Below are 22,261 nucleotides of genomic sequence, written 5' to 3'. Positions count from 1 at the left end.
GGTTCGTCTCCATGTACATTTGCTCTATGTAGAAATGTCTCTATGGTAGCGTAATTCAAGTACACATTCAAATCAGTTAATAGGCGAAACGTTGGACAGACATAGTTTCCGTTTTCCTCTTTTGACTTCTACTACCCACTCTCGTTGCTGGAGAAGACTGGCTTGTTGATATTTCAACTTGGAAGCCCAAGGAAAAGATTTCGTAACCTCATAAATCCTATTTGGCAAGGGGGGTTCATCCATCTGTGTTTGGAGGTGTATATCCCCGTTTTCAGATTACCTTTACAACTGATCAGCTCAAATACTCGCTGCTCGACTGAAGTCAAACTATTTCTCCTAACCACTGCTTTCTTGATAAATTCATCAACATTTCACTCCACCTATGAAGGAAAAAAAAAAAAGAAAAAACACACACGCTATGCTATTTAGATTTATTCAAAAAGGGATTAGATTTTTTTACAAAATTGACAAAAATGCCTACGGTCACTTTCAATTCACGATATTCATTGTTTGAAGAACTGGAATTAGTTGATGAAAACTAATTGTTGGCAAGAAATTAAAATCTTCAGTGAAGGCTAAATGAATAGTAATGCTAATGCATACGCGATGGTAAGACATTGTTTTTTGACGAGCAGATCAATGCAACTGATGTCGGTCTGTTAAATCTGAAGCTACGGCTGGATAGTTTAGCTTGGCATTAAGGCTGGAAACGGGGAAACCTTTGAACAATTTTATCATCCAACACAATAATATACATCTAAAAAGGCCATCAGTACAAGTGTGTGGTTTTACTGGGCAGCTTCATGTTTTCTTTTCATAGGTTATAAGACAGTATCTGTAAAGGATATTTGAATTGTTAAGAAAAGGCAATTACTTTGTACAGGTCCCCATGATGTTTATAATAGGACAAGTACCAAGTCCCCCTAAAAATGGGCATCATTGAGGGCTTATTCTATGAACTTCATCCTATTCTGTGTTTCTTTTTCTTGTCCTTTTTGGATTTCTTTTCTATCAGCTCCTCCTCCTCCTTTGCTACATCATCCAGCTCCACTCTGTGTTTCTTCTTCTTTTTGAGAGCAACCTCAGGTTCTACAGTTTGATCCTCAGTTGGCCCGTGTCCATTTCGGAGCTCTTCCTCATGGCGTTTTTTAAGACGCTTCTTCTTCTTGGAAGGAGGCAGCTCCTCACAGTCCTGCTCCACACCAGAGGTGGAGCCACAGTTCTCCTTTGTAGCTCCTTCGCTTTCTACTACTTTCCTCTTTATCTTCTTTTGACCAGAACACTCCTGCAGTTTGTCCTCATCGTCCTCTATTAAGATGATAGGAACGGCAGTACTGTTCTCTTCTACCACTTCCAGGTCATCCGCTAACTTTTTGCTCTTCTTCTTTTTGGGCTCTTCCGAGTCGTCGTCGTTGATGAGGATGGGACTGGGTTCATCAGATGGACCGGATGTCTCGTCAGTCTCCATTGAAGGTGCTGTGCTCTGCGCCTCTCCACGACCCTTCTTATTAAACTGAGCCAGTCGCTGTGCAAAATACTCCTGCATAGTGAGAGTACTTTTCACAGTGTTGGTGATGGACTCTGTATCCAGTTTAAAGGCAGCAGGAGTAAAAGTCTCCTTTGTCTCACCCGGAGAATCACTGCTGTTACTCTCCTAGACCAAAAACACACATGAGAAAGACAGTTAAGATTGAATGCAACATTTTGAGAATCTACACAGAAATACACACACAGATGCACACAATGGGGTGTCCAAGGAGCTTAAGTGATCGTCAATCATCATGCATAGATTAACCAGGCAGATTTGTGAAAGAGCCCAAAATAGGATGTCGAGGTAACAATAGGTGTTAAAGGATCATCTTAAAATAAGCATCATTGGACCCAATTGTCACACGTGACATTTATCATCATCTTCTCACAACACAATGTAGCTTCACACACATGCATCTGTGTGTCCTTGCACAGTCCATTACAGCCATCTCTGACCAAAAACAGCACGTATTTAAAAAAGAAACCACAAGTGTTGACAGTGTAGTTTTCTTTTTTTTGTGGTGACATTGAAACACTACAGAACTGCTCCAACATCAAATAAAATGCATACCACTGAAAGCAATCATTTCACACGGTTAAAAAATATATGCACATATATTCCGTTAATTATACTGGATACATTGAAATTGATTTGATAAATTTGACTAAAAGCTACTTTTTATATCGGACAGTCACATCAGATACTTGGGCATTCATTAGGCTCATTTAATATAAATTGTGAATTGAATTAGAACGTTAACACTGACAACAGTCCATACTTTAAACACCTTTTATACAACATCATTGTGCAGATCAATTCTTTGGTGATTTCTGAGGACTTTTTGTGTGCCGCCTTTAAGAGTGTGTCAGTGGAAGCTGCTCAGAGCAGAAAAGGCTCCTACTGGTTCCAGTGAGACAGAAGGTGAACCCTTTGCCAAAAAACACTGACAGTAGTTGTTTAAAAGGAGGAAAGAGCAAGCACTCATTCATTTGTTTCGGTTAAACTGTCTCCAATCTGAGTCCGTCTGGCCACGGACTCGTCTGTCCAGCCTTTGGGCCACATTATTAAACAGGGAACACTTTTCAGCCGAGCGGTACAACACAGTCTAGATTTTAACTCTACAGCAGGAACAATTTGTCACTTCACCCCTGCGGCCCATTTGTCTTCATTTTCCTAATGGGCTACTCAATGCATAATGATTTGTCCAGAAGAATACAGGAGCTCCTCCTGAGAGTCGCACTAAACAATGCTGCCGCTTTGTGTATTGCCTCGGAGATGGGGAAGCGGACGGCATTTTTCAAACCCTACAGATTAGAGATGAACTGAAAACACGGTTATGTCGAGTCACCTCATGGATGGGCCTTTACGCGTTTACATTCAGATTACACTACTGATGGAGATGGACAAGATAATGGATGGGCTGATAAAACAATGTGGATGTAGATCCGAACAGGTCTTGTGGGACCTAAATAGAGTGAAATGCAGAGTGACGTTGATACTTATACACTGGGCTTCCTCGTATACTGTATGTATGTATGTATGTATGTATGTATGTATTTTTTTTTAAAGGATTACCAAACATGCCAAACCAGCCACCCGGGACTTCAGTGAAACCCCACAAGCTATTTGTCTCAACTCACTAGAAGGCTCTTCATATTCAATATATTTCCATAAGGGAAATTACCATCGTTTTTTGTGGCGTAATATATATATTGATTAATATGTAAATAAATGATTTCTCTGCAAATATACCCTTATTTAATATGTCTTTAAGGCTATATATTATGCATGTAACAATATGATTTGATAAAGTGTAACACACTTGAGTATCTCTCGAGTTACTGCATATTATGTGTACTGTATTCCATCTTAACGTACTGGATTCAGAAACCTCAAAGTCATGACCATATGATTGAGGCTAAAAGAAAAGGCAGGTGTTCAAAGTTGTCCGCTACCTCAGACCTCGACTAGAAAGAACCCCAACTTCTAACAAGGAGGGATAAGGCCCTTCAGGTGAGGGGCCATTACACAAAACTTTGCAACTTCCCGGGAAAAAAATCTATACTCCCCGTTACTGCACAATGGCATCCTCTCTGCTTGGGAGAGACAAGATGTGGCTTAGAGCTGACAGCGCCAAACAACATGTAACTGGGATTAGGGAAGATGGCTGGGGGCCACTTTAGAACTGCCTGTGAAATTACTCTCGAGAGGGAGCGGGTGAATGAGCGAGGGGAAAAAAAGAGAGAGGAGAGTGACTGAGAGAAACTCTTTCATCAGGCCAAGTAGCAAGAACTTAGTCCCATGTCCTCCCTGCCTGGGGATCTCCATTAGACCCTGATCCAGCAGGACAAACATACCAACAGTAGGGATATAAACCAGATACAGTCAGCATTACTTGCAGCCCTGGAGACTTTTGTTGACGGGTGCTGAGGGCAACATGCTACTAAGAAACAACTCTGCAGTTATGTTTGAGGTCTTCTTTCCTTATTTCCAGGTACATGTCGTTTTCTCTAGGCTGTTATTGTCATTCAACATTTCTGTGCAAGTTTAGCAGGCGAAACTCTCAGACCAGAATACATCTTTCCTGATAAAAAATCCACGACAAAACAAAAACAGTACAACACAAAAAGCCACTTTATGAATTTATAATACCAAAATGTAAGCAGAGCATTAGCACCAAATGTCCGGGTAAAGCAAAAATGTTGTGTGTTACACCACTGAAAAATGTGTTAACAACCCAGCCACATTTGAATGAATAAAGAAAAGAAAAAAATCATAAGTATATCAAATTAGTTTTCAAAATCATGAAAAAAAAGCAGTATTCTCTGCTCTGAAACGCTTGGGGGCAAATCCACCGAAGGCTTTGAAATCCCAACCAATCATGGGTGAGGGTCGACTACATACGGGCACCAGAGACATCTGTCGGCCCATCCGGCTAACTTCCGGTTTCGCCTTATGCCAACTTAAGTGAGGGAAATGTATTAAATCATGCAGCTTTTCTAGACTTTCCAAATGCTATCAGACATTAAAACAATCTCCTTCTTTAAGACGTTGAAGATGTCAATGTATTTATTAAAGAATATTGAATAAAAAGGCTGCAGTACTAATTTAGGTTTGCAGTCCCTTTCTATATTTTGTTAGTTAAACTATTTTTACTCATTGAACTGACGCACAACAGAATATACTTAAATGCATAGTGGATAAGTAGAAATTTTTTATGTCCCAAGGTATTAACTCCATAGTGGTTTAAATGTGTTTCTTGCCATGCCGATCCTTAAAAAGAAAAAAATTGAACAACTTGTTTAACTACTCTAATGGGATTTGTTCAAGAAGGAACACAACCATTTTTTATTTATGAAATCTGTTTAGATAATTGCTGGAACTACAGAAGAATGATTGAAAAGGTAGTCCCAAGCTATAACACAGTGGGGTTGGAGAACACACCTATATCCAGTCATGTCTACTCCTCCTCCTCCTCCTCCTCCTCCTCGACCCAGAACCCCAGGAAAAGGATGCGCTCAGTGCACTGTGTGCAGTTCTGAGATAAGGCTCCTTCGGCAGAGGAGCGGTCTGGCTGGCTATCGGGCCCTTCCTGCTCCACTCTCTCCCCTGGCGGGGGCTGGGGCTGGGCAGGGAACACAGGGAGGGCCCGTAGAGGGTCCCAGAGAAAAGGAGAGGGTGGGAAGACATTCACCAGGCCGCCTCCTTCAAGACACTCCAGTCCTATCTCTCCCTGCTAATGTAGCTGATGGAAAGCCAATGGCAAGACATGTGCCAAGGAACGAAATTACTGAGGCCAACATATTCAGGAGGAGAGTCAATCAAGCCAGCAGAGTAACGGTAGAAATGGTTCACTAGAGTACATGTGAAACTTTTTTTGACTCAGAGCGGCAGAGAATTTTATTCGACTTCTCACTTGATCTGAAGCCTTTACGTAGCAAGTAAAGCTATTTTATGTCTACCTTTTTCTAAAGAGAGAATATAATTCCAGAACCCATACTTTGACGGTATAATCCCAATCCAAAGTCTTTTAAAACTTTGCTAATACAGAGAAAAAGGGTTTTTTATCCTTCCCTTACAATGTTTAGCTTCAGAGGGCACAAATAAGTACTAGAATACATAAAAGTAGTCTCACCTACATCAGTTTTCTGTGAGAGCTGAATGACTACATTTAGAAAATGTTGCCCTTTAGTGTTTCTATAGTTTTATATATCATCTGTAGATAGATGAGTGCTGTGGTGGATCTGTTGTGGCAGGATGGTTTGGACTGAAATTGCCATGCAAAATGTCCCTGAACTATAGCTTACTTAACACTGTCATTCAGGGTGGATTTCATCAACTGAATCTAATTTGTTTGTAACTCCACAACCAGCAGGAGTCACAATGGGTCATAACAACAGACTGAACTGTGTCTAGCCAGTGGATTGAAGAGGAAATGTTTAATATTTTCATTTGCCCTACTAAAGGCTAACAAGTGGGTGTCATATGGCTCCACATAAAAAAATGTGCTATTACAGCTTCTCAAAGGGTTAATTATGGTCTTCGTTTCAAATTACATTATTCCTCTTACTATGGTTTAAGTGTTGGACAAAATAATAACTTAAAAATCCAACTCATGAGCAGCATCTGTCATGACTTAATGGTAAGATGCAGCCATAATTCCAGGCCTTGCCAAATGAATCACCTCCAATGGTTTTTATGAAACGAAGTTTGGTAAAGGTATTAAGTCCACTTCTGGCTCACATCTCAATTAGCATTTGACAAAGCTGCAGTCGCCTATTTATTTTCTAAAGAAACTGCCCGTTTGCATTACTTGCCGTTTTTTCTTCAATATTTTCTAGCCAATATTGGTTGGGACTGTAATTGCGTGAGTGTGCCCTCATTGTCCTGCCACAATAATAAATTTGGCGATACTCAAGGTCTATGGATCAGGCCCTGATTAGCCAGCTGTCTCTCCCTGATGAGCACACGAGTCCAGCAGCCCATCCTTCATGGGCCTGATGTGGGCGGACAGAAAAACCGGTGGATGCCTTATTCTTCGGTAAATAAGCAAACCCTTCGGTTGACATCAATATTTTCATAAATAATGTCACTGACCCCAATGTGATGCAAATATTTTACTTATACTATATTTTCACAAAATAACAAAAGTTAAAAAGTATAAAATGATGTGGCGTAAGTACAATAAACGCCACACATGGAAGCTTCCCCCAAAGCCGTACTTTTGCTAAAGGCATACTTTCCGTGTGTAGTGAAGACAAAACAGACAACAAATAGGGTTTGAAAAATTGCACTTTGTGGCCAGTGCAAGAACGTTTATCATAAGTAACAAATGAAGACAACATTATGCATGCAGCATGACTGCCCTGTGCTTGTTCAACATTGCAAACGCTTGCCGACAATGCCCCCCTCAGGTGCATAGGGTACCCCCACCCCAACCCCGGAGAGGGAAGATACAGTGATTATTTTCCACAGCTGTGATTTATTAGATTAAAGAGTCAGTGATTAAATGGTAGTCGGTGGCTGTAAACAGCCGAGGGGGCTGGAAATCTTTGGGCGGTTAGCTTCACCAGGCGGTAATTACCCTGGCCCCATGTATTCTAGCTTAGGCCCGTAACTAAGAGACAGGCGCCCTCTTTTTCTTTTTTGTCCTGTGCTAATCTGTAAGTGTCAGCGAGCTGGCATGCCAGGAGGGAGCAGTCCACAGAACTGCCAGGGAGGTAGGTGGTACATGTGTGTATGTGTGTGTCTTTGCAGAAGGGGGTGGAGTAAGGAGGGGGGGGGGGTCGCTTGGCGGGTCTTGATATTTTTTCGGCGGTAGACGCAGAAGGGCCCGTCAACAACCACACTCAAGAAAGGGAAAGCTTCTGCTTGAAGCAATTAGATGTTATCTGAGAATGAATTAGAGCTCTTCAGCTTCACAATAAAGCATTCACCCTGCATGAGTGCACTGGCCCATTCAAACTGCGCCAACCACAATACGACAACACACGTTTACACTGGCAACCGCTTTCAACAGATGTGTGAGGAGGTTGATGGATAACTGAGCCAAAAAGAAACTCTCTGCTTTGGTGTATTTCTATTAATACTAGTGTCAATTATTAAATTCAGCGGAACTTAGAATATAAAGTAAAAGTAAATACAGAATAATCCAGTTAATGTATCGCAAAATTATACTGTTAGTGTTGAGGAATATATGTTAATACAACAGCTTGTAATGGGAAGAATACAAATAACAGAAATGGAAGAAACTGTAAAACCCCTGTCAATCTTCTTACTTGCGAAAAGTTAAGATGCAATAAAACTCATGTCTTAGTCTTAAATGATAACGAAAGATATGTTAACAAAATTGTATGCCTCATCTACAATAATCAGTCCAGTTTTAACAATGTTCAGACGCTTTCAAAACCACAATTCGACATTACCTCACTGTTCACAGGCCTAAGCAGTAACCTGTGAAACCCGAGTTGAAGATGAAAAAGACATCTTGCCTCTGCGTTGTCAGCAAAGTTTCGCCACACGACTCCGCCCACCGGCTCCCTGGCGCCTTGCCGACGCATCTGCCAAACGCTCGAGCCCCCAAACTGTGCTGCCCCTGCCCCATATTCCTTAAGATGGTGGTATCGGGGGAGCCCCCCGCTGACGTGCGATCCTTCATGCGGACGACGCGTAGGCAGGAAAAACTTGCAACAGGTGCCACCCGATGAGGCCGGATCCTCGGCCCTTTGTGCTTGAGCATGAGTGGGAGTGGGAGAGGCCGCAAAGGTCACGTTGACCCAAAAGCAGAGTGAGCCATAACGAATGTCTGACTGGAGGATTCAGACGTCAAAACAAGCTTTGTACCAAATTATACTCAACCATTTTTCTTCCCTGACATTTTTTAAAAGGAGAAAAAAAACATACTGGTCGATGTAACAATTTTTAGGTTTACAATATCGCCGTATCTATTGACCGTAAAACGTGATTAGTTATAGAAATTTATATTATTTTTTTAAGAGGCTTCTTAAGAGGCTGAATCGTAAGCTGAAAATTACATTTGGGGGTTCCTCACAAAAATAAATATCTGGAAGACTAAATGAACGAACATTTATTAAGTTCTAAATCATGGCATTTTACAGTCATACTTTTCATTAGCATATATATATTTTTTGTTTTGTTTTAATAACGAGGATGATAAAACAGAATTTTATCTTTTTCCCCCCCCCCACCCAGAAAAGAAGAAGTGTAGACGCAAATGTAGGTAGAAAAGAGAAAAAAAGGCTGGTTTCCACTTTCATCCGAGCAGGCGGCTTTAAAAAATGACTAACTTTTGTTGATATATGAATCGGCGGGGAGTCTATTTATCAGCAGGCCCTCTACGGTCGCCCGCTTGGGTCCCTCAAGTCACAGGCCGCGTCGCTCCCCTTTGACTGATTAATTAGCCAATCAGAGGACATTTTTCACTGGGCGGCAGAATGGTTTATTTCAGCTAATGCCGGGCTTTCGAGCGGAGGCCCGTTGGAGCCTCGTCGGCTCTTTCGGCCTGCCTGAGTGGTCGGGCAGAGGGGCAAGGGAGATAAATCAAGCCGGGCTGGCCCTCCATGTGGCTCCCCTAACTAAACCCCCTGAGGAGGGCACGGTGGTGGAGAAGGTGGAGGAAAGCGAGGGGGACGCAGGACGGCCAGGGGCACTGCGCGTCCGCCGATAAGCACGGGGAGCACAGGGCTGCCAAAGTGCCTTCATTTAGAAGTGGCCGGGGCTTTTTGATATCTCGGCAGAGAGAGCCTGTCGTTTGTCATGCTGTGAGTAATTGTGTTGAGGGGCACAAGAGGAGGCAGGAGATGGTGGGGGCTCGCAAGCGTGGGATGGGTGATGGATAACAGAGAGCCGTGTAGATGGACAGGTGCTCCACCACAACTTGATAACCCTCACTGGTTAGGGAGTGTAAATAATGGTCTTAAGCATACATTTTCAAGTGGCTACACCGTATGGTGGAATGAGGTTGTAGGTGAAATGGTGGTCATTCATTTATTCTGTCAATCATGAGTTAAAATGTGTATATTCAATGACATGTTTATCACTACTGTCATAGTTAGTTGTGGTGGTATGTTTAAAACATGTTGTGCTCCTATTTACATGCACGAGGGGGGCAGAATATCATCTGCACGCCTCAATAAAATGGCACTTTGTGGCAGAACAGTTGTATTGGATTGCATTAGCTTGTATAGGTGTACCTAATAAAGTGGACAGTGTGTTTAGTATGCTTTTAATATTTGCAGCTTTGCCAAATGCTGTAATAACTTTAATGTTTTAATCATTGATTAGTGTAGTATTAAAAGTTGGCATCAACATGCTTGCTTAAGAATTTGCAATATTGTCTGAATCTTATACCTCTGAATACGTTTAAAAAATGTGTTTACGCCTAGTCAACATGGACATTTTATGTTTTCATATCACACGGCTTGAATACTTACAATTTCAAATTGTATATTTCCTCAAGCATCCAAGTGCATTTATGGTTATTTAAAGAATTTGTGACATTCTTAAATAAAATACATAAAATGTGAAATGTCACAAATGTGAAAGTCAGCTTTTAAATTAAAAAGGGGGGGATTTTGACCTAACATACAGCTGAACGGTTAGGCCGAGAGGTTTACACCAAAACACTTAAAAACAAAGTAGCTTAGATGACACTCGATAGTCAATGAAACTTAGTGGCCAACTGTTTAGGATCAATTAATATGAGGGGGTTGATAATCTGTCCTATGTGCTCATTTGGTCTTTTCAACACATCGAATCCTGCCTTTGATGAACAGGGGCATGTGGGACAGCTGAGTGTGTGTGCGCGTCCGTCTGTCTGCATTTCAGGGAGCGTTGTGAGCAGCGATAAGAGGCCAGCAGGAAGCACATCACTGCGGAGGAAGGAAAACCCCAGCAGTGTGGGACTGGTGGAAGGGAGGCTGGAGAGACAGTAGTGGGTGGTGGGCGAAGAGCTGGGAGATTCATGAGCGGGAAGGAGAGCATTTCTGGAGAAGCCAAACCAGATTTGGTCAGGTCTCCTGGCCTCACCTTGTCAGGATGCAGATATGTGATAATGCGACTGGCGCAAAGCCCTGCCAATCCATTTCACCACTAAATCAGTGCCCCTGACGTTAACGTAGTCACTACTTCGGAATACAACTCTTTTGGGTACTGAGCTTATTGCATGTGTGTATAATGCAGAGCGTATTTTGCACCGTAACAGTGGATTACTGTAAGCACAGATCAGAGTGCACCGAGGGTCACTGGCAGTGTCACGGACACTCGCAGGAGATTCTGGACAATGCCGAGAGCTTGATTGGTTCATCACCCTCTTTACCTCATCCCAGCAACCTCAGACGTTGCAACACAAGGCCTCATGGGATGCCATTGTAATTGTGTTCAGTGTTTTCGATATGGTCAATGGTGTCCCTCCTGGCTGAAAAATAACAACCCATAACCAAACGATTAGGGAGAAAATGGTGGTGTATATTGCTTGCATTTCCAATGTTAATCAGCAAAGGGAGCAGCAGCCATTGTGATGTTATGGCTCGGCACCTGCGCGGGAATAGAAAAGGTTTTTCCTCGTGCAATTTATGGATTTTAAGATGCCAATTTCTTCAAGCCAAATGCTTGAGATAAACAGAGGACGCCAGCAAGAGGCTTTTCTGTATCTCTGCATACAAAAGCAACATTTGTCTTTGTCCTGCTGGCTCTGTATGGAGTCAGCAGAACTTGTGACACAAAAAATACCAGTTTTATAAAAGATTTATTAAACCATAAATACATAGAAGTTCTGTCTGCTTGTGTCAATTTTTATGTCTTTTTAATAATAATAATAATTCTAGTTTATTTTCATGCAAAGTCAGAAATAAGTGCCATCTGTTAGCACTCAAACCATTTAATATCTGAAAAAAGTATTTTAAAATCTTATTGGTGGGACTATTGCAATTTTATGCTAACACTTGTGCCTAGTTATTCAACATGATGATTTTATTTGTCAGTATTTATGAATAAATTCAACTGTGCCTTTGGTACACAAGTTCCATTAGCAGATACTTGCGTTTAATTTCTAATAACTCAAGCTCCGTTTTTTTTTCCAAGGCAGCTGACTAAAAAGACCATAAAAATGGAACAGACTAAACGCAAGTTAATTCACTAGTAAAGTAGGGTTTTGTTTTTCAGTAGTAAGCCAAAGGAACTTACTGAGCATGAAATGCAACTTGAACCTGGGAGCTATGTTTCAAAGAGCAACTGCACCAGCATAACACCACATGGCACAGTGCCGTTTGAAGTGACCAACCACCAATGCCAAAAGCAAAAAGAGAACTTTTTTGCAAGCGTCATCATTTCACATTTCCGCTCGCCTCATCCCAATTTTTGAATTGCCTTTAATAATGCCCTATGGCATTAGAGCTACCTGATGTGAGCGCTCCAAGACAGAAGTAGAGAAGAGAGGGATTGCGGAGAGAGGAGTAGGGGGTAAGAGTGCAATACCCTTAACTGGATTTAGGTGCTCTTGCCGCGATCAATGGCCTGGTGGCGGTGTTAAAGCTGCACGATGTGACATGGCTAATCTAGGGCCACAGGCTGTTCAGGAGCTGGGGCCCGTTGAAGCACATGGATCACATGACACTGCAGCGATGAGTGAGGCATCAGCACCAATGCTCACATGTAATTATCAAGACAAGAGGCAAATAAGCTGGAGCCACCTGGCTCCTCCCCTCGTTCACACTTGACATTGACGGGGTCAAGACAGATCACAGGCCTGCACTCTCAGTTTAGAAAATTACTGTTTCACAGCCAAAAGAGTATTTTATTTTTATTTTTATGCATTTGCCTTCATTTGCATGTTATTCAAATAAAACCATGACAAAAAAATACATTTTTGATGGATATTAGGAAAATTACTGCCCAAAATAATCTTTAAGGCAAGTGAGAATGTTATATCTAATTGTGGACAATCTTATGTTAATGCCTTTTACCTGCTCTGGTTTGGCAGGTTTTCCTCTCTTCCCAAAGATGCAGTTGAGGTCCGTTTCACTCCGGGATGACAGATCTTTTCCTATATAAGAAAAAACAAAAACATAATTAAAAATCATACAGCAACGATAACCCTCAGGTCAAATCTGTCGAAAACCAATGGATCTTTTTTTAAAGGCATATAGAACATTTAAACAGGATACAATTTCACAGAAACTGCTAATGTACAAAACAAAAAAAATGATTACAGGCATAAACTAGTGGGTTTGTAAATGTTCTCACACACACCCAACAAATAAATAAATACATCTAAAGAGGGCAACCTATAATGGTTGCAGTTGAAAGAATGAGTATGTTTGTGTGTCTATATGTGTGTGTGTTGGGGGTAGAAGGTAAGGGGAGGTGATATCTTGAGCAAAGAAAGGGGAGGCTTGCGGGGTTTGCTTCTGCTCCAGGGATAAAACGGCAAAGAAAAATAAACCAACGACAAGGTCTGCCACGCCACGCCTCCGGATTCCCATTTTCAAGGCAGGCCTCAAAGACTCCTGGAGCACAGTCGCCCGTCTCAAGCCCAGGTCCTGTTCGTACAGCTGCATCCTCTTCCTTCAGTGGGGCTCTGATAACATTTGGTTATTTATTGCTTTTGAACCTCTATCTTCCCTACTCTTGGCTTTGAAAGTCACTGCACATGCAGGTCTAAGAAGTAAAACCAAAAAAGTTTGTTGAAAACTAAAAGAAATGAGGGGGGGCCTGTGGTGTTTGTCATCTAGTGAACTCAGGTCAAATGTAAAATTATGCCCAATCTGACCTTTCTGCTGTTTGGAGGAGGAAGTACCTGTCAAAATGCTCAGGCTTTCAGGTGAAAGTGCAAATAACAATGTTCTGATAAAAAAGGAGCTGAAACACTTAAAAGGTGGCTGAATGCCATCACGTAGGATGAAGCATGTGCGCTTCTGTCGTGCAAAGGAACGCGTTAGTGAATACATGCTGGTTTCCAAGGACACGGTTGAAACACCAACTGTCAGTACAGATAACTTGCCAAACCAGACCAACAGATCACTGGGGCTCTGCAGAATAATACACAAACTTGACAAATCAAAATTTGACAAATTCTCCCCAAAAAGCACAATATGATTAATTTAAAATAAATGTGACCAGTATTGAACATTGATCTGTAGGTAGATGGGATGTTTCTGGTGCACAACTAACACAACGTAATACCTGTAGCCCTCAGCTCGGTGTTATGCTGGAGTGTATTTGGTCCGTCATGCTTCCTCAAAACCTTTTAGTTTACGGGCTCATAACGGCTGAAACGCAAACATTTGTTTTGATTTTTTTTTAAAGCCCAAAGACTGTGATAAAGCCAACCACATAGTATAGCAACGGATGGAGAGCTGTAGTTGCATTCTGCATGAACCACCCTTGCTGCCGTGACAGATGATAGATGGAGGTAGCAATTAAAACTGGGTTACTGGTTTATGCTGTAGGTCCCGGACCTAAGCAGCGAAGATTTTGGTGCCTTTCCCCACAAACAAAGGCCATCAATCCTCAGCGCTGGCAGTGAGGGAACCAGCCTGAACAGGATATCAATAAAAAAGCAGGAGAGAGTAAGGAGGAGGCCTGCGGTGCTGCGGAGAGGGAGATGTTGGGAAGGTTCTAAGGTACTTCTGTAGCCACGACAATGTTTTTTTCAGAGTTCATAATAATTTAACCAATCAATTAATAAATTACGAGGCAAGGCTAGTAGTTAAAGAAGCAATGCAATGAATGTAGTACTACGTTGTAGATTTACATACTAATAGTTGTGATGACTGGACATGAAATCGGGTTATTAAACAGCAGATTCCATGCTTGACATTTTCCAGCTTCTCATGTAACAAGCTGAGGAACATTAAATCTATCACCAAGCCTTCACTTGGCAACAGCTTCACAGGGAGGGAACCAGCATCGGAGCAGTCAGTGGAGGAATGCTAACAGGCGTGGCTGGTTATAGGTTGTTAGGTAACTTTTTGGTTTCCCATGCTGATTCAGAATACAAGTTGGACACAATAAGGCAATGGCAACAGAAGGAGATGAATGGAAAATGTTAAAAAAAAAAAAAAACTATTAATAAAATACTTCAGGTTGCAGTCCAATATAACAGAGGACTATAAATACTTCCCAACATAAAGACATCCATTTCTGACAGTTGACAGTTTCACGGTCAAACTGTACTGACAGTTTATGCTCGTCAGACCACTTATAGCAGGCGGAACACTGCCAATCAAGTTATGAATCATTTATGGACAAAAAGTAAAGCCTGCGTCCTTTCTGTTGCATGACAACAGCTGCCGCCTCTTTTTAGTGGAAACAAGTTAAAGTGGTGTCATGTTGCTATCGTTGTGACTAATGCCTACAGAGCAACAAACTGGCTCAAGATTAAATTACAGTGAAAACATTCCCACCTGCATTTTCCCTAAACTGCCTCCTGTTCTGCTTTCTGAAAGTCTGAGAAAATAAAAGATACTAAGAGAGTGGATCTCAAATGTCTTAATGTAACAAACAGTCAAAGTGTCAGGTGCTATGTGCTCTTTGGTTTCCCCCGACATTTATATACAAATAAATTAGAATATAAGGTCCTGAGGGATCAGACTTATTTAGTTGACGACAGGCTGCAGTACAAGTGTATCCTAATGCAAAGGGCCCAAGTTCACAGTCAACACAAATGTCCTGTCATAAACAACAGACAAATGTGACTGTCAAAATGTCAGAAGCACTTGAGGGTTTGTTTTCGGAGCTTTTCATGGGGTCATTGAGGCTGTGTTGGGGTGGACTAGAGGTGGATATAGATGCAAGAATACAGAGGTCCAAATAGAAGTAGGGCAATTCAATAAGCTCAGTTTGTGGGGATTCACAATACAGGGTTAAAATGTTGTTTTACAAAAAAGGATTTTAGTGCACAATGCAAATAGCATCATGCTCATCGCTCCTTGATGATATTTTCTCATAATGAAAAACTTTAATAAAAAAAACAGTTTGTCACAAATCCAAATTTCCATTGCAAATAAACATTTAACAATAACATTTTATTCAAAAAAAGACGTGATTCATAATCAAATCTTGACGCAGACTCGGAATATGGGACACCATCTAAGGCAAAGGTGCCTCTGCACCTAATCAGAAAAGTCTCACATTGAGCATAAATTAACCGTTAGAATGAGATGTATGACTTCGATAAAGTAAGTATAGAGAGTGAGGGCAGAATCACACCATTAATATCTGTGCTTCGTGTCTTAAGTGCGTATGGTGGATCCAATCCACCGGGGACAAAGTATTTTTCTGGCCACTGCCAAATTAAGATCACAAAAACAGGGTGAGAGGGTCTGGGGAAGAGACGGAGGCCATATTTTATCTGGCAGGGTCATCTAATGGGTCACACGGCCTCTGGGAGGTGTTGTTTTTGGGGGGCCAGTAAATGGACATGCCAGATGCCCCAAACAGGAAACAGGAAGTTGCTATTGAATGACGTAAAATATAAAAGGCTCTTCCAGGTGAGGCAAAAGTTGAGATTTTGTTTTCCCATGATTGCTGACCTGATGAGGTACATTTGAACCCAATAACAAAAACGCTTATAGAATAATTACTTGAACACATGTTATTTGATGACCTTGCACTACTTTTCTGCAAAAGGACTTGTAGAATTACAATAACAATTAATTCCATTAATATCAGCTTAGTATTGCAAGTTTAACATCAAAACACCATGACTAATGAATATCTTGCCAATCTTATTAAGAAAGTGTGCTTGTAATCAGTCAACTATGCTCCATGCTTTAGCAAGGCAGCTCAGCAGTAAACTATGAGTTAGTGGTTATTCATTTCGGTCTCCAGTGGTCCTGAACACCAAATTCCTCCTCGTGCCTATCAGTGCACTGGCCTTGACCAGCCAATTTTGGCTTCCTGACTTGTAAAGGAGTAATGAAAGTAGAAGGAAGAGTTATTAATAACCTCCCCGAGTACTGACCGGGCCAAGTGACCCAGCACAGCCTGACAGTGCTCTGATCAGCAACTGTGGTCTGAGCCAAGTGCACATGGCTCAACGAATGTCTAAGGAGGCTGTCTGGCTGGCTGTCTGGGTGGATTGTATGGAAAGTGGAGAAGGAAAAAAAAAAGTAGAAGCACGCAATTTAGCAGTCGCTTTAAAAAAAAAAAAAGAAGCTTTTTTTAAAATCAGTACACGGTTGCCCTGAAACCATTAAATAAATAAAAATACAGATACATTTTCAGGGAAGAAATCTGACTATGCGATGAACAGTTGATCCACTCTGGCCAAGTTTGTATACTACAGAAGCAGTTTTCAGGTAATCAATGTAATGGCTGATGAGTTTTTTTTTTTTTTAAAGAAACCACTGCGTGCACAAACGGCATCTTCTTGAGCTATTTGTATCCCTCTGAGCGCTGTCCAATGCCAAAAGAAACTCACCTTTAGCAAACTTCATGTAATGGACCCTCTTTTTTGAGGTCTTGGATTTCTCTTCCAAGCTGAAGGGCTTGGGTTCCTCTGGTGGTGGAGCTTCTATAAATAATGAAACAAATAAAAGAATAATATAGTTACCAGTAGTTCCAATTTTAAAGATGAGCATTCAGCATCATTGCATTTCTTTACCACCTCATAACATGTGCTTTGTCTCCCAGAACAGTGATAATGAAGATGTGCATTGTATGACAGTGACCATCGAAATGTTTTCTCTCCTAAATGTTGCAGTGCAGCACCCTCTACTGTCCAATAGATGGACCACACACACAGAAATAGCTGCACTTGGAGGTCACTTTCAAGTAAATCAGATTGCTCCATCAGACATTTTTGTTTTGTTTTATTGCAATCACTTAGAACAATGAAAATAAAGTTCTATCTTTGCAAAAAATAACTAATACTAACTCAAATCAACCAACACATTTTCTTTAATGTAAAAGGTATAATTTGTTGATCCCATGAAGCCGACCACCACAAATACATGCTCAACCTGTTTGTTAACAGTGATACACATTTTCCATCTTAATACTATCGTTTGTACATACCAGCGCTGCCGCTTTGTCCATGGCAGTTGTTCAGTTGAGCAAGAAGCTCATTGAAATCATCTTGGTGAGCGATCCAGTTGTCCTGTGAAAACAGATTTCAACACAGACTTCTGTTTAACAATAACATATATTTATAGCCCCGCCACTAATCCTCCCTTTGTGAAAATGTTAAATATGCTCACCTCATAGCTGCGACTGGTTCCAAGACCAAGTTGGTCGTTTTTAACTTTGACTTTGATATTGTCAATCGTGCCTTGCTCACTTCGGCCCAGGCCCTTAACGTGAAAAGAAAAGACAGCACACAACACATCAAACCACTGTCAAATGTCTTAAGCAATCACCACAGTTGATCCAACAAGAAAGATCAAGCTCACCTTGCCCTTGGACCAGCCCATTCGCTCCATCAGCTTTTGGCCAATTCTGGAGTCATCTTTACTCCAGTTGTTGTTCCTTGGGTCAAGAGACCACTTCTTTTTCTTCCGGGCTGGAAAGAGAGCAGCATCATCATCGTTACATAACAGCCATCCAACAAAACATTACATGAACTAGAAGGACGAGCCACACGCACTCAAAGGAGACGCTGACCACAAAAAAACATGTTACTGTGCAGATTCAAGAGGACAAATAATGCGTTTTTACGCGCTGCATAGTTGGTTTCTGTTAACACACAGATACACATCAGAAGTAGCCAGTGCCTTATGCCATTTAAATACACATCTCATATATTTCAAAAAAACATTTTAGTATTCTGATCTTATTTAGGCAATGAACCAGGTTTTGGCACAGATAATAATCGGTGGCATATGCATGTAAGTTAGCGTTAGGGCCATAAGCAAGGCTTTACACTCCAACGTAAGACCATGCTATGAGAGAACAATCTGCCATCGCTTACAACACGTTTAATAGAAAGAAGGCACACAAAAAAGATTAAACCATTAAGGGCAACCCAGTTAGCTAAACTAAACAAATTACAAGTTACTGCAGAAATAGATGCAGATGCAGAAACACGTGTTGGTTTACACAGACTGCTGTGGTAATGCTAATGCTAGCTACTCGAATAGTTGGACAAGTACGAAATACGGAATACTTTCGGAACAAAGCCTCTCGACAGTGGGTAGCAGTTGTTTTAAGCGAACACAAAACACAAACATACATGTTGTTATTTTTAAAGGAAAGGGGAAATATCCCTCAAAAGTCTAACAAAAAAGTACATACGCTCAGCAAGCATGGACATCTTGGGGTCCTTAAACAGCTTGACGTAAACCGCGTAGGGTTCCCAGGAAATGCCTGAAGAGAATAGCACACTGGTCGTTTGCGTAAACATATCCCGATAAGATATTTATTGTGAGTCGTATTCCATACGGATGAAAGCATTTTAATCAGTCGTTTATTGTAACAATGTAATAATAATATAATATATTAATATTACTGCAAGTGGTTATCTTCGCCAACAGAGAGCGCCACAGCCACAAAACTACAGCATAAAAACATCCTACGTGTACTGGGTCACCCGGGTTCAATGAACCAAAATAAGCGCAATAATTATACAGTATACCATATACAAAACATTTGAATTTTCGTATTCACCAGAAATGTAACACTTGTATGTATAAATAACAAATAGGCCTACCACAACATATATTATATTATATATTATCCTTGTTTGCTCCCCGTTGCTGTGTCTACGGTGTATGAGAATAAGTCACTTTGGATCAAATTTGGATGCAAATTACAAATATTTAATGGCTTAATATCTTCCAGTATGCAAGATAAGCCTGTACCAACATATTTTGTGATGAGCCAATATCAGCTGATATCAGCCTAATAATTTAGTCCCCAAGTTCCAGCCAAAACAAACTGTGATTTGCCCAACTCAAACAAGCATGGCTTAAAGTGCCCTTGGAGACATGTAATACTGTTTGTACTGATGCATGTGATGCACTAAACTTCAGCTGTACAAGATCACATTTTCAAAAGTTTTTGGGCATAGAGCTGCTTCACGTATACCAAAAGACAGAAATATCACAACAAATGAAGTTCAATTATATTACATTTATTTTGTATCGCCCTAAATCACAAATTCATCACATCTTCTGTCCTAGGACCCTCATATTGGAACAGGAACTTTAACGGGTATAGAAAAAAAGGACAAAACCTTCGGAAGAGCAACAGAGGAACAACTTTAGTCTTATACATGGTGTTGCCAGTTTGTATGTGTGCCGAAGGACACAACATGTGACAATAATGTTTATGTATGCTAAAAAGCCCCAGGAATGTTTGTTTTTATAACAGCAGACTTGGTTCACCTTCAGGAATTATGAGCCTTAGAAAAGAGCTAATGTTTAAAAAGTTGAAACTTGTTTCTCCTATAGTCCCCATGGTAAACAATCACAAATTGTACAACATACGGCATCCTCTTTCCCAGGACCCTAATACATGAACACTCGACAAATAAAAAAAAAAGTAAACAAAAAGGAATTATAACAGTCAATACATATTATACATTAATGAAAGTAATAAGCAAAATAATGATGAAACATTACTATAATAACAGCAGCAGTGGATATAACAATAATGATGTTAACAAAAGCATTAATGGTAACAGTAATATGAATGTGACTAAAAATAATAATAATAATAATAATAATAATAATAATAATAATAATAATAGTAGCAGTGGATGTCAACAGGGCCATGGCAGGAGGCACAACCACGGTCCAGATAAACACGATCCATGGAAACCGGCAATGAACATCTCAATACAGTGCAGAGATGGAAGAATCTGCTTTAAATTATGGGAACAAAGAAGCAGACACTCTGTCCTCTTTGAACACAACTCCATACTCATTTGAAATATGTGTTGTTTAGATCTCTTTTGCTACCAACAAAAACACGTAGACTCTGGAACAAGAGCTAGCACTTCAAACTGGTTCGACATGCATATTCAAATCCTCTTATGTCCTCTTGTCATCAACATTTCCGACAGCATATTACCAAGACCTTGGAGAAAGCTATAGCTGAGGACAGTAACAGTAACATTAGTAGCAGTGGTAGTTTCTAGAAAGGTACATGGTGGTTACGTCTGTGTCCCTTAGAGTTGCTATTAGGGTGTTAAAGTATGGAGCCGGATGTTCTTACAGCTTCAGTTTATTAACGGATTACAATGAAATACTGTAAAAGTGAGTGTCCTTGAGCTACTTATGAGTTATAAAAGCTTTCTAGGGATCCTTATAAGCCCTATCGAAAGGAACAACTTTAGTCTTGATATGCTGTTGCCAGTTTTGACATGCCTTGTGTGCCTATACGGACACAAGGCATGGCAGTAATATTGATTCATGCCAATAAGCCCCAGAAGTTGTTTGTTTTTTAAAAGGCCGACTTGGTTCACCTTCAGGGGTTGTTCAGGGGCTGAGAAAGGAGCAAATGTTTATCAAAAAGTTGAACTCTTTTTCTCTATAGTCCCCATGTGAGGTGAAAAATGTATTTCTGTTAAAAAGTAAGAGTGAGAAAGTGTTATATGCGATATCTGCAGGGAAAGACAACTGCAAAAACTAAACATTAATGTTTCTCAGTGACACATTTATTCTTAGAAACTGAAACTCTGTCCTGAGTCCTGAGATGCATGAGAGATTTTGAGATGATATTATTTTTATCACGGCATTGTATAACAGCAAAAACTGCATTGCACCACATTAAATGAGCATGTTCACCGGACATGTACACTTTTACTTTACATTTCTTTAATCTAGATCTGAGTCTTATCAACACATTTCAAAATAAAACAATAAATACAATATATATGTAATATGTTCAATCCATTTTCTTGAGTTTATTTGCTAGATGTTGGATCTTAATTCTAGTTATTTTGCTTTGGAGTGTTAGTTTTAAATTGTAATGTTTCCAAACATGGATATAACATGGATATAAATATATATATATATATATATATATATATATATATATATATATATATATATATATATATATATATATATATATATATATATATAAATCTCCTTGGTTCACATAAAGTTACAACATCCACAAAATAAGGTCAGATAATGACAATCATATACGCCGTAGCATCTTGTCCTGATTGCCCATTTTTACCTGATAAAATGAACAAGATCATCACATCTGCTGTTAAAGAGTCGGACCTTAATTTATTACTATAATGGTTAAGGCCGAGTCGTGGGAAACTCTCATCTGACCCCAAATCTGCAGTTAAAGTTATCACATCAAGCGTAGGGTTTAGCCTAGGTTGTGTAACTGTGTCAGAAGCCTAAAAGGGATCAGTGACAGCAACAAAGAGGCGTCTGCTACAAAAAAGCTGACAATAGGAATCATGATACTGTGCAGTATCACTGCACCTGCTCTTTCCCCACAGGTTTTTTCTTCTTTGTTTTTCAACTAACCTTGAAAGAGTTCTCTGTATGTTACGGCCATTATGTCCTGTTTTCACATGATTTCAGAAAGGCTTTACTAGTGCCCTCGTAAGGTTTAGGTCAGATCAGGTCAAAAAATGTCATTCAAAATGTGTAGCTCATGGATCATTATATCATAGAGCTCATGAATGTGGCCATGATCTCAAAGTCAACATGGGCGTTCTGGCCCTGTTCCAGGATAGCAGAGAAAATGACATTAAAATGGTTTGCAAAACCAATAAAAGTGCAACAAATGTTGTTTCTTGAT

At 40.4% G+C, this 22,261-nt stretch overlaps 1 protein-coding gene across 1 annotated transcript; it reads right to left on the bottom strand.

Moving 5' to 3' along the window:
* Positions 1-425: 425 nt before the first annotated feature.
* pinx1 (PIN2 (TERF1) interacting telomerase inhibitor 1) lies at positions 426-18,801 on the bottom strand. The gene is made up of 7 exons (XM_079216082.1): positions 18,785-18,801; positions 17,944-18,053; positions 17,752-17,844; positions 17,570-17,651; positions 16,974-17,066; positions 12,514-12,593; positions 426-1,654 (listed from the first exon to the last, which is right to left on the bottom strand). Exons 1-7 carry the CDS (start codon positions 18,795-18,797, stop codon positions 962-964), a joined length of 1,164 nt encoding a protein of 387 aa, XP_079072208.1. The 5' UTR covers positions 18,798-18,801; the 3' UTR covers positions 426-961.
* Positions 18,802-22,261: the final 3,460 nt, after the last annotated feature.

This window comes from Taurulus bubalis, assembly GCF_910589615.1.
Source record: "Taurulus bubalis genome assembly, chromosome: 3".
Lineage (NCBI taxonomy): Eukaryota > Metazoa > Chordata > Actinopteri > Perciformes > Cottidae > Taurulus > Taurulus bubalis.
This window is presented reverse-complemented; position numbering and strand designations above follow the sequence as displayed.

Bases quoted from the DNA above. Each gene is read 5' to 3' on its own strand.
- pinx1 (XM_079216082.1), bottom strand. The intron at 17,652-17,751 runs GTGAGCATATTT...CTGTTTTCACAG, and splicing joins GAACCAGTCGCAGCTATGAG to GACAACTGGATCGCTCACCA. The intron at 1,655-12,513 runs GTAAAAGGCATT...TTTTTGGTCTAG, and splicing joins AACCTGCCAAACCAGAGCAG to GAGAGTAACAGCAGTGATTC.